General features: G+C 43.1%; 2 protein-coding genes across 2 annotated transcripts; one reads left to right on the forward strand and one right to left on the reverse strand.

The window, feature by feature from the left end:
* Positions 1-2,548: 2,548 nt before the first annotated feature.
* Positions 2,549-13,609, reverse strand: RB195_009959 (uncharacterized protein; the record flags this gene model as incomplete). Its single annotated transcript, XM_064190743.1, has 6 exons — positions 2,549-2,629; positions 9,158-9,241; positions 9,579-9,704; positions 9,758-9,869; positions 9,921-9,985; positions 13,580-13,609. The coding sequence occupies 6 exons, from the start codon at positions 13,607-13,609 to the stop codon at positions 2,549-2,551; spliced, it is 498 nt and encodes a 165-aa protein (XP_064048326.1).
* Positions 13,610-14,721: 1,112 nt separating this feature from the next.
* RB195_009960 (uncharacterized protein) lies at positions 14,722-15,012 on the forward strand (the record flags this gene model as incomplete). The annotated part of the gene is made up of 1 exon (XM_064190744.1): positions 14,722-15,012. The coding sequence occupies one exon, from the start codon at positions 14,722-14,724 to the stop codon at positions 15,010-15,012; it is 291 nt and encodes a 96-aa protein (XP_064048327.1).
* Positions 15,013-16,233: the final 1,221 nt, after the last annotated feature.

Raw genomic sequence — 16,233 nt, forward strand, 5'->3', positions numbered from 1 at the left:
ACTGATGTACTTAATTTTTCCGAACGTTTTTTAATTGATAGTTATTTCCAAAGTGATATTTTACTGATCGTCTGTACAGTATCTCTGTATGTGAAGGGCAGAATTAACCCGCTCTCTGCTCTATCGCCATTTGCTTTCGTATTCGACGACAACAGAACACTGACATCAAAATGTGACCTGGAACGGCAACATTGTTTGTCACTTTAAGGGAGTGGGAATTTCAACGTTTCGCTTTTCGTTTCTTCCTCCCCGAGAAACTTTGTTCGTCGTCTTAGTATCAAATGGCGATATACATGGCCAATCCACATGATCACTGACCTCTGACACCCAGAGAGATGTCCTGCGGCGAACTATTGCAATTTCCGAAAAGTGAACAGTTCAAGCCTGAAGTCTACGCTACAGCACCCTTGGGGGCCCGCACGTTCCGCCTTGTCCCCTCCCTCCGTTAGGTTCTGCCCTGCCTTATCCACAGTAAAAAGGTGGAGGTGGAATTGAGCTGGGCAACAAAATTGAGTTGCGAGTGTGCAGTGCACGCAAATGTTTTTGACGCAAATAGCCTCCGATGAAAATGAGTACTGGTTTCTGCAGTACCGCAGCACAGAAATAGCGGGCAATTGTACCAATCATCTGATATTTTGTGATCCGACAAACTTCGGTTTCATGCAAATTCACCGCTGATTGTACTAGTGCATCTGCAGCACAATGCGCAGTCCCGATGTTTTTCTCTGATTCAGAGTGTTCAGAATAGTTGACTACCTGGTTGTTTTCTTTTTGAGCACTGAGTAAGCGATGTCTCATAAATTGTGATACCAGTGAAACAACATCGCACTAGTGCCTGTGCAGCGAAGTACGTCATCACCAAGAAGTCAGGAACCGTCTACAGAAATTTGCCATTTACGGAACAGGTAGGTGGAATTGCGGACAGACCAAACAGCAGCTGATGCGAAGGAGACTGCTGTCGCTTGGGGTCTTATTCATTTCTAATTAAGATGCTCATGCTCTCCTCATCTCCAGAAGTCTCCGAAAGTTAGAACGACTTCCGGGAAAAGTTATGCGACGATCACTGCATGTTGTTCGGAAAAAGGTGACCAGCCACCCATTTCGATCGAATTAGTCAGACCACGTCCGTACGTTTCTGCAAAGGTTCTGCGTTCTTCCCGTAAACGTTTGCTCATTGTGTTGCGTGCATGACTTTACTGAATTCTCAGTCGAGTAATCATTTCACATTTCGCGGAAATGTTCACACTGGTATTCAAAGGCGCTGCTTACGTGTCGACGGCCAAGGGCAACCAGCCCGAACAAACCGTGCGATGTCTCCCTCAAATCTAAGTTTTTCACCAAATCAAAGAAATCGGGGCATTCAAGAGACCGCGATCGCTTACAGAACGAGAACATTTGAAACGAAAAAAAAACCATCGATGTGAAAACAAGTAAAATGGAGACAGAAAATGCTGCGCTTTGTTAGACCTGGAAGTTCGGCGAATATGACTCGAGAGGTTCCACGAATGGTTCGGAGTTGCAAATTGAGAAAAATTGAGAACTTATTTTCGGCTACTCGTGTTTCCAAGTAGAAAAGATGTGTGCGTGTCCTCTCCTCCTCGTGGTTGGCGTGGGATTCGGTAGGAGCTCCAAAGCTGTGCATGAATCAACAACTACGATGCTCGGTTTCGAAAACTTGAGCCCTATGGTATCTTATTTCGTCAGTTAGAGAGCAATTTTAATGAAATAATCTTTAAAGGCTCTGCAAATAAATTAATTTGTTCTTTTGGAAATTAAACTGCACCATTCCATTTTGGGGAAAATTAGGACGACAACCTCTTCTTTTTGTACTGGTAATTTAGATGTTTCCGTCGATTTTAAAAGGCGGGACGTGGGACGTGAATGTCCAAGAGAGCAATGAATCCTAGTGCAACATTGCATGTCCTAAGAAATTCTTCGTGATCATCAGAAAAGGATACTTCCGAATTAACAGTGCTGTTCGCTTACCGTGCTGAGACTGATAGTTTAAAACGCCAACAAGTACTGTGAATGCAGAGGTCATCTGTTGACTGATGATCTGTTTGGTATCACCTGTAGCAGAGGAGAACACACTTTCCGGGACTCTAAACTCTCGGGACATTCTGAATTCTTCCGCTCCTAAAGTTTCCCACAGGTCTAATAGAGCGCTACAGCTGATGGTTGCGTCATCGTGCGGGCAGAAACCAGCACCACAGCCAAGGAGCGCGTTTTTCTTGTGTTGTATTGTGGGTAGAGTGAGCGCCGTTAAATTGCATTGTCAACTACGTTCGGGACGACCTTTTCGAGTCTGAAAACCCGTTATGAGTCGTCCATGTTAGCCGCTTTTTACGAGGCAAAAGTGAAAACGCGAAGGGGTCACGTGTACAAGGTCGAGATCAGAAGAAGCTTCGGCAACTTCGCACGCAGTCGCCCGAGCGCATCCACAACTGCCTTTGTGCGCTCCGCTTTTGCTTACAAGCGTACGATCGTTTGCTTCTTGTACTGAGTGAAGGTGGAGAACAAGCAGTCATGATTCATTCGGGAATGTATGTCACTTCTTGAATCCATTGAAATAGATGCTGTCCGTGAGACGACCGACGTGCGCGTCGATGCCGGCCAAAATTTCACGGATCTGAAAATACGGAAAGTTTCTTGTTGGTCATTTTGCTTTTCCAAAACGTTGTAGTTTGAAAATTGTATTTTATTAGTGATTTAACGGCTCGTATTTGAAAGATATTGCGGTAAGATGGTTTCAGAAGGCGGAACGACGATGTTGAGGTCATTTAGTGAATAGGAGTGGTTAACAGTTCTGCCAATACCACCTCGTTCGGTGCAGATGTGGGTCAGCTCATTGTGAGAGTGATAGGAGAGCATTAGTGTTAATAGCTAGGCCAGATTTCACGTTTTTGCGACTATTTTGGTTTTTGATATTTTCTGTTCATTCCAGAGCATTTTCAAGGGAGAATTGTCGCCTTTTCTTGAAACTGCAAAATTAGGAACGGCGAAATTAAGAAAAGCTTTCTCCTGGAATAAACATTCAAGTGTTCCATCTTCTTAGAAGCTCTTACTAATAGTGGTACCTACTCGTAGAAACACGATAATTACATACTAGTATTACTACAAGTTAATAGTCTCATGTGAGTGAAATTCTGGATCACACTAGAACAACAATGCGGAGAAAATTTTTTTTTAGAATTTGGAATTTTCTACAGTAATTTTGAGCAGTAAATATGTCTTGCCGAACAAGTATTATTGTAGCATAAGTGGATTTCCCTCGAATGAGTGGATATCACACGAGGGAGTCAATTAATCAGATCCTTTTTAGTTTCTCCTGAGATAAAAGCAGCATGCAGTTGAAAAATCAAAGCTGACGTCAGCTTTACTGGTAATATTCATTCTGCGTTCAAAATGTGAAGTTCAGGCTCCCGTGGATTCCAGCACACCATCCTCAGTGAACATGGACCACGTCTTTTGTAACTAGGAACTAAGATTAGTTTCGTTACTTTTTCGGGCTCAGATCACTTTTGATCTATCCCACCTTCTTCATTAAATACTGTTTTCATCGCATTCCTTAGAGATTTCTTACACGGTGGAGAAGAAGTGGCAGAAAAAAAAACGTGAACAAAAGTCTTCTTTAGGGTCGTCTACTTTTTCTTCTCGTTTTTCTCAACCTGTTTACTCTTTCTATTTCGCCCTTCATGGCAACGCCACCTTTCTTAGCGACAACTTTTTTTTTTGTTTTTCGCTCATTAATGAGTGAACGAAAACTATGACGACGAACTTGGAAATACTGAAAAAAATGACCCTGAAATCTTGCAAAATTACACAAACGCAAACTGCTATCAAACAATTGTTGACGGCTGCACTGCGTTTCTTTTTAGTTTCCAATCTTTCAGATCTGACCAACGTTAGTATCTACTTCTCTTTACTTTTTTTTTGCTCAAAAAAAGGGAGCACTTAAACTCGTCCAGAAGATGAAGTGAATGTATGTAAAGTGGGCTAATTCTGAAATTTACCAGAGAGGTAATTCTTATGCCCGTATTGATTACAACGCTTCCTTTGCACAGTGCCACTTTGTCAATCCTATAGGGGTAAAAAGTTTTGTTTGGTGAACTGATACCTTTTGTTCGCAGATTTTTGGTCAGTTCCCACTTTCTGTTGTGATACTGCAAATTACAATGCACCTAACGTCGCCGTGATGAAGAGAACTCAGCACCGGCTCTCAAACACGAGAACATAACAGAATTCCGTTATTCTGAAGCGAACAAGCTATCTTTAGCAACCACAATTTCGCCTTAATAAGATTTTATGATTAATAAAGAAGCAAGACCTTGCTATTTTCTAGGTATGTCTTGCTGATTCTACAAATAGTCCACGTAGAGAGGTAAATTTATGAATTGCGATGCGTCTAAGTAGCGAAATAGACAACAGTAAATAAGTAATAATTTTGAAATGACGTCATCTTTTCTTCGTGTTCTCATGCGCATTCTAAGTGCTATACATGTGAGAATTCTCTGGAAAAGTTGCAGAAGAAGTTTCCCGTTTACTAGATGCCTATTCGTAATAATAATGGAGTGCATTTTGAATACAAAATGTAAAATTTCTGTCTTGCGTTTGCCTGTTTCTTTAAGATTCAGAAGGGGAAGTTGCGGCATGCGATCATTTCTAGAAAACCATGGTTCAGCTCTGACACATGGACAATCACATGATTTCAAATTTCATGGAATGTAGAATCGGAGCGTTATTTTACCTGTCGTCAGTCGTTCTGCCGTCAACGGGTTGATGCATAATTGTGTAGCAGTTATTTTTGTGTTTCGATTAAAGGGAATTCGCTGAGAATAGCGAATAAAATCATTCAATGTAACAAGGATAGTTAGCAAAATTTGTTCCAGAGTACCACTGGAAGGACATATAGATCATGCACGCATGAGAACTTTATGAGGCGTCTCTAGCCATTATAGATGCACACTTTTTCCTCAACATTTTCCAAATCATGCCGAACTTTTTCCTGATCATCCCGACTTGTTAGAAATTGCTCTGTATTCAAAACTCCTTCATTCAAGAATTAAAGACAGTAAAAAATAAAAAAAGTAAAGGCAGCATACCACGAATCTGGGGTGGTACGGAATTCAGGTGGAGTATGCGTATAGGGGTCGTAGATTATGGAATCCGGGGTGGTTCCGCTCGTCTCTCCCTGAATCACTGCAAGCAGCCGGCCCCTGAGCGCTGTTTTGTACGATGCCTTCTATTGCAGCGCGCCACCCTTGCACGCGTGGCGTCCCTTTCTGCCTATCGGGGCAGCCCGAATTGATTTTCGACAAATCGCAGGGCGGAGGCGGCGCAAGGTGTGGAGCGTTGCAATAGATGGCGTCGTACAAAACAGCATTATGGAGGCCGCCGTTTGCAGTGATGCAGGGAGAGATGAGCGGAATAACCCTCGTCTCCATAATCTACTACCCCGTATACGAATACTCCACCTGAAATTCGCACCACCTCTGATTCGTGGTATGCCGCCTTTAACGAACGATGCACCTCTTCATATCCATGAGTAAACATGTTGAGGGAATGAAGCCTATAAAATGGATTTCAGCGGTCATCGAATTGCTTTACGAAGTGATTTCAGCAGCAGTTCAGTTAAGAGCCTCAATATCGTCGATTTCATGGCATCAGAGAGTTTCCTCGTTGCGTGAACTCATGCCTTGGAAACTGTTGAACTAATGATGCCTCTGAGTCTTGTATTGGCAGAGGAGAATTCCGTTTTCGTTATTTTAGCTACTGTTGGAAAGAATCGAACATCGGAAGTTCATTCGAACGGTACCTTCAAAAGCTGCATTCATATTGATGGCACGTCTCGACGTCTCCACAGATTTGGACAGATCGGTTAACGGCATCACCCCACGGATCTGTGGTGCGGATTTCAGCTGGCTTAGGCCTATACGGAGTCGTAGATTATGGGGAGGAGAGTGATTCCGTCCATTTCTTCTTAATTGCCGTAAAAGACGTCCCGGAAGATACGGCTTCGGACGTTTTGACGCACTATTTTCCACAAGGGGTTCGATTGGAGCGCGCCATGCCTGTGCGGCGCCGCATCTTCCGAGCCGTTTTTTTACGGCAATTAGAAAGAAATGGATGGAATCATCCCCCTTTCCATAATCTACGGTCCCGTATACGAATACTCCACTTGAAATCCATACCACTTCAGATTCGTAGGGTGATGCCTTTAAAAGTGAGCAAAATTTGATCAGTAAAGAAAACCACTTGTCAGCTTGGGATTGTTCTCCTCATATTAACCGCGCCTGTTGCTCACGCAGTCATTTATGGAATTTGACCGACTACGATTTGTGTTGAACCTTTCGCTACTTCAAGGTAGAACAGTGCCACATTTGTCTGCCAGAAGAAACACACCAGCCTCCCCAAGCTGGTATTGAGTAGCCTCCGTAAGTCACACTGTATAAGACGCACACGCGTTCGTTAACCTCTGTAATTCTGAAGTCAAATGTATTGGCACAGTCCTGCTGGAGTGATCAACGCCAAACACTTTACTTTTCGTCATTTTATGATTTGTGTGTCGAAAACAAAAAACGAAAAAGAGACGATATCACACAATGGAATTGATGTGATTGACGTAGATTTATCAACGAAATGTATCCAAATTGAAGAAAGTATTGGGTTACGGTATTTCGTGTCCACGTAGTACAAATGATAATTTGTCGAATTCCATAAGAAGAAATCACAGGAATGACTCCACTGTGAACACTACAGTTCGCTTAAAGATAACATTTATGCGTAAAATAAAGCACTTAGCACTCCCGCAGAGTGTCTGCTATGTCCATTATTTCAGACTCACTGAGCTGATGTATGGAGGACTGAAAATCTCGCCCTAACTGAGTAAAAACGACTTTATTCGTGGTGCAATTGCGTAAGTGGATGCACTCAAAATGGCGCAGCCGGGCCCTCGTTCAGTTCCGCATCCCGATTGGCGCTGGTGGAGGTCCCACGGTGAGCGCGATATCCTACGCCGCTACACCACAATAGAGCCCGCTTTGACCTGAATGAAATGCGGAACACGGATCGGAGAAACCACGGCAGTTGAGAAGGACGAACATACCCCGTTTCTTTGTTTTTCATTGTTATGGAATGTTAAACTACAATAAATCATTCTCAGTGTTTACATATTTAATTAATATCAACAGCCCTCCCTTTGTTACAATAGGTACGGTGATTGATTCTCTGCCGAAGCTTAAGGCCTACCTAGAAACTAAGCCTTTCTCTTCACCGCTACTAATTTTCAGCCACTTTTCCTTTGGACGTTAATAAATTTACTCCAATTAGCAAGACGAAACAGAGCACTGTAACGAGCAAACAACTGTGACTTGAATGTCAGGCAGTTCACTTCGTTCGAACGATTCCAGGAATTATTTGCAACGTCCTAATGGCAGGAATCATGAGCACGCGAACTGATTGCATTACTAGGGTGGGTGTAGTGCAGTCGGGAAGAGGCTCCGCTGTCTGTACGATCGATCGGAGGTGCGAATTCGCCCTAGTGCCAACCAAGCCCTTCATCCCTCCCGAGTCGATAAATTGATACTAGTCTTACCTGGAAGCTTAAAAACACCGACTTGACACATTGGCTCTCCCCAACAAATCACTCACTGTGTAGGTTGGACACGCGCTCGCAAACCTCAAACGATTCTGAATTGAAGCGAGCGTGGTTGCGCAACCCAAGCGGATTGATTAACTCCAGACACTTTATCCTTTATTTCATTAACCGCATTACCAAGAAACATCTTATTAAGAAAATTGTCCAAGTTTCTTCAACTATTTTGTGCGATTTTCATAGTTGTCTGAATGCTAAAAACTTTCATAGCGCAATGCAACTTCCCATTAAAAAGTGCTTACAAACTGACGTAGTTTTGAAAACTGGGAAAAATATTCGGATTCGGAGTATTTGCGCGGCCCCTCTCATTTCCTAATCGTCCTGAAAAATGCCGTTGGAAACGTTTGTTCCCACAAGGTTATTCATTGCTTTTGCTTGAATAAGCTGCTGAGGAGACCCATCGTTCCTCAACCGCTCGCGGTTGACAGAAGGAGCGAGAGTTTAACGTATCTCGTACGAGCAAACCCCGTTTCTCACGGCGTATTTCAGGACGATTGGGGGAAGTTAGTGGGGCCAGCACAATCTACCACCCGCGCTCTATATTTCCCCACAAGTTCCGCAACTACGTCAGTTTCATGGTCAACTACGTCTAGGGAGTCGTCCCGGATTGCCATGTCTGTATGTCAGTTTTTGACTACTCAAGGGGTGCATGGAGTTCTTTCTAATATGTAACTTTTCCTATTCGAGTTTGCCGAGTGAATCTAATTATACCATTTTTTCAAATTCATGAATTAAGGTCTTAGGGGAAATTTTGGAGAAAGGCACTGAAATTCTACCGAAAAGATGGAAGAAACTTTTAGTTCATTGTAGTTCCATCAAAAAGAACTGCTAAATTCAAACATCAAAATCAAAGACTTCGCACAACGTGGATCTTCCGCTGCAGAACATTGCTTTCTAGAAAAACGTAGTGACACCATTTGAGTACGTGTAATTCCGTTTTTCATCTTGACCAATACACATTCTATTTATTATTATTATTATTTTTATTCTTTTCTCATTTTGCAGGAGATGTGGTCTGGAAGTACTAAGTATGCTTGCCTCAATTTCCCAGGTTCTTTTTAGCCTCGTAAAGAAACGATGTGGAGCACCACACTGGAAGTGATTCATTACCGGTCTTTGAACGTTGAGGAAGGAACTTTTTTCTGGTTCACCCGCCAAATGTTCGACAAGCAGCAGTTGCCTTTTGAGTACTCGGCTGATTCGCTTAGAAGTTCCTGTCAGCATTGTACCTGTCCGCGCCGCGATAGAAATTAGTTCGAACAGCAGCAGAGGTTGCGGCCGGGAATGGGAGATTCTGGTCTGGGAAGTGGTGCGGAATGGGGTTTTTACACAACAAGTAACAAGCACAAGTATTCTATTTGAATATTGCCTTACAATTGCGGTTGCTGAATAAACGGGTCAAGGAAAACAATTAAATTACTCTTTATGATGTTATAAATGATATTATAAGTAGTATCAACAATTAATTTGGTTTCTGTAAACGTCAAACTCTCTCTCGCTCACCTCATTTTCGTTTCTTTCCGCGGTTTCTAGTTGTTCAGTCAGTACACCCTTCCAACTTTCCATTCCGAAAAACTCCGACTCACGCTGAAAAGGGGAGAATAAGAGGGCGTGGAGCGTAGGGAATTCCTCGAATATCCTCTTTCTTGAAAATGCAGAGATAGTTTTTAGACTGTGAGAAATTAACTCAGCAAAAAAAATTCCTCTACAAGCTCGCGATTAACCACCATACAATCGCTTTTTCTTTCTAAAACACAGACTTAACGTCGGGAATTGTGGGTAGGATCTCTTGCTGCTTTTCTAGAAACTCCTATGCGGAGGTACCTTTCAGGTACACACATAAACTAAGGCATAAGGCCAATTTTTTTTTTGTTTTAGGGTTTGTTCTTTTCAAGCACATATCCCATCCTTAACGACGACTCACAATGAGTTGCTTTAGAATGTCAATCCTTTCTGGAAGCACTGCCCGTTTTCCGTCCCTCATGAACTGAAGCACATGCGCGAACAAATCCCCATCGCGATTTATGAAGATCGCCCCTTCTGAATCCACCTAAACTCGAGCATGTATTTCAATCGTTGAAACGGAATAGGCGTACGATTTACCGTGTAGTTTTTCTTAAACAATAGTACTTTGCCTGAAATGTTGTCAATTCGCATGATTAAGGAAAAGAAGGAACTCTTCGAGCGCACCAATGTTTCGAAGAGAGTCCAGTACCTGTAAGTGATTTTTCAAAGGATGTTCCTACGAAACATAGAGATTGAGCACCTTCTGCCACCAACGTTCAGCTGAACCATCTCCGTCACGTGGTGGACGCTTATGTCTTCCGCATTCTGGAACAACAATTCACATTGGTTTCATGTCGTAAAAAAAGGACGCAACTCTCAAAATATACCAGGAACCACCATATATCTCAAAATTGGCGAAGGCTCAATGCAGTAGGTAAGAAGATTCGCTGCGGCTGCAGGTTTGATGGTTCAAAATCGCCAAGCAGCCAACAAAGCCTTTCATCCCTCCGTGGTCGACAAATTGGAACCAGACCTGCCTGGTAGGACGACAATACGATAGCTATAGTCGGGTAGTTCCCCCCAGTCTGTATAGGGCGCACTGCTTCGTAAAATCCAAAAAGAATTCTGAGCTGAAGTGAACGCCTTGGTACATCCCAAACGAATTGATCAACACCAGACACTCTGTCACAAAATCATAAAGCAGTGTGGCGTGAGCTTTGCTGTGCAGCCCAACAGTTCATCTAGATCTCATTAACTTTGAATAAGGTTTTCTTTTAGTTTTCCTTGCTTTATGTTGCTTTCTTCCTTATCTATGAGTTCCCAAGAAAAACTCCTTTATCAAAAATCTTCGACGGTCTCTCGCTACTGAACCAGCTGCAAGTACACTTGATCAAAACGTTTTGGATGGTTGTGTGAACATGCGCATTCGGAGCCGAACGCATTCAACCAAGTTGCGAACGCAACGCATCCGCAATCGCAGGTGTTCCCGACCGGTGAAATCGCCTCAAAGGCAGACGAAGCAATTGCTGAGAATCCGACGCGGTAGCCAAGTTGAAGCTGAACAGCACTGACGGAAAAACAACACCCAAATTCGTATGCCAGGGCAAACCACAAACAATGCGATTTTCCCAGTTCTACTGGTACGCATTTCCGGTTAAGTGAATTTCGGAAGAGAAAAATCAGGAAAAAAAATCCACCAGAGCAACCTAAAAGGATTGTGGGACATAAATGTGAGTACAATCTAGATTTATTGAAAAAAGTTTTGCTCGTCTTGAATTAAAAAATAAAATAAGTATGGAACACTGCTTTACTTGTGGGATGATTCAATAATTTCGCCCTCTTTCAGGTAAACTGTTAGGAAGTTACAGTAGACTCAAAAATCCGTGAGCTCGTTGCTGGTTTACGTATCTGTTATCTTTTCATTTATAATGACGCGTAATAATAAGTAATAGCTTGTAATTCTGAACGGCCGCGGGAAAAATACGTATGGTTCTGAAAAAAAAACCCCGATTAGCTAATTTTATCCATTCACCCTAATCGCTTACACCATATTGTGCAATGAATTACAAATAAATAAGAACCAATGAACAAAAGAAATAAAAAATAACTGAACAAGTATAAAGAAAAGTAAATAAAAGTAATAACTAAGCAACAATTAAATGACATTGGAAACGTAAAATATATATATATATATATATATATATATATATACGTTATAAGTACAATACTACAATAAATATTATTATAACATTAAGCGTAGTAGTAGGTTGGCCACTTATTTTTTGAATATGCGTATCGTCTACAATTTCATGGTTTCCTCATCACACAGTGATGATCATTCGTCCATATGATCATCATGAGTGTCTTTTACAGTGTTGCTTCTTTCTGGGAGGGTTACAGTTCCCTGGAATCAAAAATTGGAGACTCAGAGAACAGCTCAAAAGAGGATTTGAGGTCGGTGAAGGAACTGAACACTTTTTTCTTGGGAATTCTCAAGGGTCAGAACGAGATGTTAGTCTGATGGAGCTGAGTCTGGAGGATGGGGCGATGGGGAGTCCTTTCCCAGCACAGCGCCGCAACTCACCAGCGAATGGCTGCGGCAACATGCTGAGGAAGAAGTGAACAGCGGTGCGTCCCGGTCGTTTTTCTCGGATTGTTGCATTGACGTCGGGTGGGCCGCCGGCTACGGGACAGCAGCTCTCACTACAGCATTCTCGCGAATCGCAAAGGCAGCAAAGGAGAACCTTCTGTTTGTGTTGATTCTGTTATAGCCGCGGTGGAGAAAGCTGCAGGGAAGCCAGTAGGGGCGCCGACTACCGCTGTCATAGAGGACCCAGTTCTCGTCTAACGTAGTCGTATCGTGCAGAATTTCCGATCGACGTCGGTGAAGCAGCAGTGGCTGACAAATGCTCACCCTGCGTGAACGGTTGGTCTCGGTCAGGTACCCATCTCGACAGAACTTTCCGGTGGCTCAGAACGTAGGTGAGCCTCTCTGGTGCCCATAGCAGCACACCAGCTCCAAGGGACTTCGCAAGTTGCCCCGATGTTGGCGCATGGATATCCCGCGTGTGAAAAAAGGCTGAACAGAAGTTTCCCTTGTTGAACCGGCTAAACTGGTTGTTGACGGTAGCGCGGGAAGTGGTCCCCTCCCACAACGCGTCGTTGATGTTGATTGCCGCGAGACGTCCCGTATGGCGTTGCCTCCACTCGCACTCGAAGATGGCATCGACACATTCTTATTATAACCATAGCACAACAAAGACATGGCGTCTTACATGCCTTTGGCTAGGAAGCTTCTAGATCCACCAAGTTTTATCTGAGCCCCAAGTGGAAAGGTCGTGTCCTAGCTTTCAAATGTCAATTTTTTCAAACCATAGAAAATAATTTTCCAACATAGTAAATGGGATATAAATAAGTACAATATTACATGGTAGGTTGCACTCCACGTCTCCTCCTATCGCTACTTTATGATGCTAGTTTACCACTAGCCCAAAAATTTTGAGCCGTTGAAGTTGGCGAGTGACCCATTGCCTCCGCGAAGGATGGTGCGGCCCAGCTAGTCTTCGACCTTTCATGCTGTTGATCTCGGAGGTGACCAAGAGGTCAAGGTTTGGAGAAGTTTGATGTGCGCAAATAGCGGATATTTCAATTGAGTAGACATCGTAGTCAGGTATGAAGAGTGCGACAAGTTCAACGCTGCAATGCAATGTACCTGTTTTGCTGGCTGCTTGTGGAAATCTGACTTTTTCCTGGATTTTTCACGGCAACAGCTACTCTGTCATAAAGTCGCAGCAAAAGTGCAGATTTGCTATACTTTATTCGTATTTTTTCTAACCCACAATATAGGCGTTTATAGGAGTTGCTAGCTGTCCGATAAGGGAATGCCGTAAACCTGCTTCCTACCCTTACTTGTAATATCGAACGATGGATACCTGAAGTATTCTTCATATGTTTATGCTAAGTCAACGCACGTTTGAACAGTTTTAGTTAACCTTCTGCCAGAATATCTTTTGCCGAAAGGACAGGAGAGGAGAGAAAAAAACTAGGAGAAATTGGGTCGTACACTCCAAATTCTTATACGCTCGATAATTTCATAAGAAATCGTTATGTATTTCAAGAACAATTTTCTCGGCGCTTCCTTGTTTGTTTGACCGCATCACCCTGTTTAGGGTTTAGCAGAACTTCCTCGACTCCTTAAACCTATTAAACTAAACCACCTGTGTTTTCAGATGCGTCATGAAGTGCGAAAACAAAGAGGTGAGTCATTCCGAGTCTGTTTCCCATCAGGTTTCCACCCTACGCGAACTTCGTGATACACCACCTTTAACTTACATTTGGCACACTCATTGAGAACAGTGATAGGTATTAATTACTGATAGGCGTGTGCTTGAGGTAAAATGGAACGAGTACGAGACTCACCTGCATCATAGGCCCATTTCCTCTAATCATCTTCTCTTACCGTCGTCCACAAACGTTGATGAACTGGAATGCGGCTGCAATCGAACGTCTGTTCTCTCTTCGAACACTTTTCTGCTGGGAGAAAAGATGGTTCTTAGAAAAGGTTTTTTCCCTGAATGAAGCAAATAGCAATATCGACTAAGTGTTCTCTAATTCAAAACGAGCCATACGATGCATGACAAAAAGTTAAAAAATCGAGAAATCATCAAAACAGTTCATAATAAGTATCATTTTGCTGTTATGAGAGTACTCGACTACTCAGAGTCCACGTTCAGATGCCGCTGTTCAAAAGCAGCAGATCAGGAAATTGACATGGTACGAAAACCACGAGAAGTTTGGCTCCGCTCAATTCCCTGTAGTTGTCCTGAAGAAATGGCGTGAGAACCGCTTTAGTTCTTACGAGGCACGTTAGAACGCGCACCCTTGTACACTCTCCGGCCATCTCAGCAGCCTAATCATTGCACTTGGATACGCTAGTGAGAAGACCTCGTTAATCTTCGACCGCTCGTTCGTGGACTCGCTGCGTGCGCAAAGGTGGCGGGTGGCAACTGACTTCGTAGGAAAGGGCGCCGTCTCCAAGGTAGTTTTCTACGACGATTAGGGGAGCGGAGCCTCGATCGGTTTCGTAGACTACTACCATCTATCCGAATTCTCCGCGAAGTTCCCGTAACATGTCAATTTCGTATAGTTCCTGCAAGAAGAACCCAGCCAGAAATAGAGATCTACTGCGCCACGAGTCAGTCTTTTGTCTCAACCGAATATTTATTTATTATGCTATGCTCCCGAAGAATGTCAGATAGAAAAGGAGACTAACGGAAAACGGAAGCACGTTCGCAGTGTTCTTTACTGCAGATAAATAACAGATGATAACTTTCAAAAAGAAAGATGAAGAGAACGTGATCGCGAAGTGCAAATGAATTACACCAAAATCAGAAACAAAAGCAAGCTCTGTTCCAGTGGTAGTCAGCAAGGGGTTTTCAGAAATTTCTGATGATTGTTTTTTAGAGTTCTCCTTTTTCAGAGTTGTTGGGCGAAAAAGATTGGACGAAAGATATCTGAATCAAACGGAAACAGGGCCACAAGTGAGTCTGATGACAGCGTCGATGACACTCGGGACAGTGTTGGGCTGCTCGGGATCACTTGATCGTGCCAAATTTAGGAAGCCTCATCTGGAAGGTGTGGAGAGTGTCGGTGTTGGTATTGAGAAGAAAATCACTGCGAGTGTCCCACATTTCACTGACACCACTTCGGGATCATCATCTGGACCTGAACCGATTAGCAGCCCAACACTGTCCCGAGTATCATCGACGCTGTCATCAGACTCACTCGTGGCCCTGTTTCCGTTTGATTTAGATATTTTTCGTCCAACAACTCTGAAAAAGGAGAACTCTTAAAAAGAATCGAAGAAAAAAGAAAAAATCTAATGATTGTTTTGCTACTGGAGGAGCAGAGGTTTGCTCAGAAGTCGTGAAAATTGTGGGGTGAAACGGATAGTTCGCGTTCCTGAAACACATTCTGGAACACCTACGTTTCGCTGGAAACACAGTCTGTGATGGTTATTTAGGTGTTCTGTTGCAGTTGTTCGTGATCACAGTGAGCGAAATTACTACGTTAATTGTTAAAAAGCCGATGAAGATGAACTCACTCTGAATTGATCTCGACTTCGGCCACCCTTTTCGATCATCTTAACTTTTTGCGCAGATTGAAAGTAGTCACTATCTATTCGCTCAGCATCACACTTAATTCCTGGCCTAATCCCAGTTACCGAGTGATAACAGTAGGTGGTGAGAGTGTTTCGTTGGCTCTGGTGCAGCGGAATTGCAAAGTCCAAACCTGTTCACAAAATTTAGACGTGATGGATGTTGTCTTTCATTGATGTCAGTTGAGAACGACGCGTGTCTGCGATCTCAAACCGTACATGCATTGGAATAGGGACGGGGAAAGATGATCTCAGTGGTCGTCAAACTCTGTCGAGCGGTAGAGACTCCCAGAGATATCCAAACAAATCCAGAACATCCCTTGTCATAGTGGTTAATGCCGCTTACCTTGAATGACTGTTCTTTTCCTTCGGATGTGAGCTACACAGCTGGCTGCTCGTCAGCATACATGGGTACGTCCATCCTAATGGGTCTTCGGAGACATAGTTTCCTTGAAGAACCCCTTCATTTTGAGTCCTTTTTCGCCTTGGTATGAAGCGACGGAGAATAAAATAAACAAAGATAACAATATCGTAGTTACAATCCTGAATCCAACATGTCTTTGTCAGAACCTTTTTTTGGATGAATGGGAAACTGTCTTGATTAGTCTTTTGAAGATTGACAATTTCATGATATTTTAGCTTCTTTTCCAATAGGTGAGTCCCTGCTTTCTTTTCCTACATGCGCGATCCATCATCTGCGACTGGGAAACATTCGCCGAACTTCACTCGGAAGCTACTGAGTTGTAATGCTGGCACGAAGCGCTTTTTTGCCGTAACTTTTTGTGAGAATCGCTACAATTATAACAATGAATTCATCAACAATGTATGTATTGTTCAGGTGCGAGCTCTTGACGACGATGGTGTTTCGTCAAAAATCGTCCGAATCAAAAATTCACCTACTCTACCTGACAAACCA

The sequence above is a fragment of the Necator americanus genome, chromosome III (assembly GCF_031761385.1).
Source record: "Necator americanus strain Aroian chromosome III, whole genome shotgun sequence".
NCBI classification, from domain to species: Eukaryota; Metazoa; Nematoda; class Chromadorea; order Rhabditida; family Ancylostomatidae; genus Necator; species Necator americanus.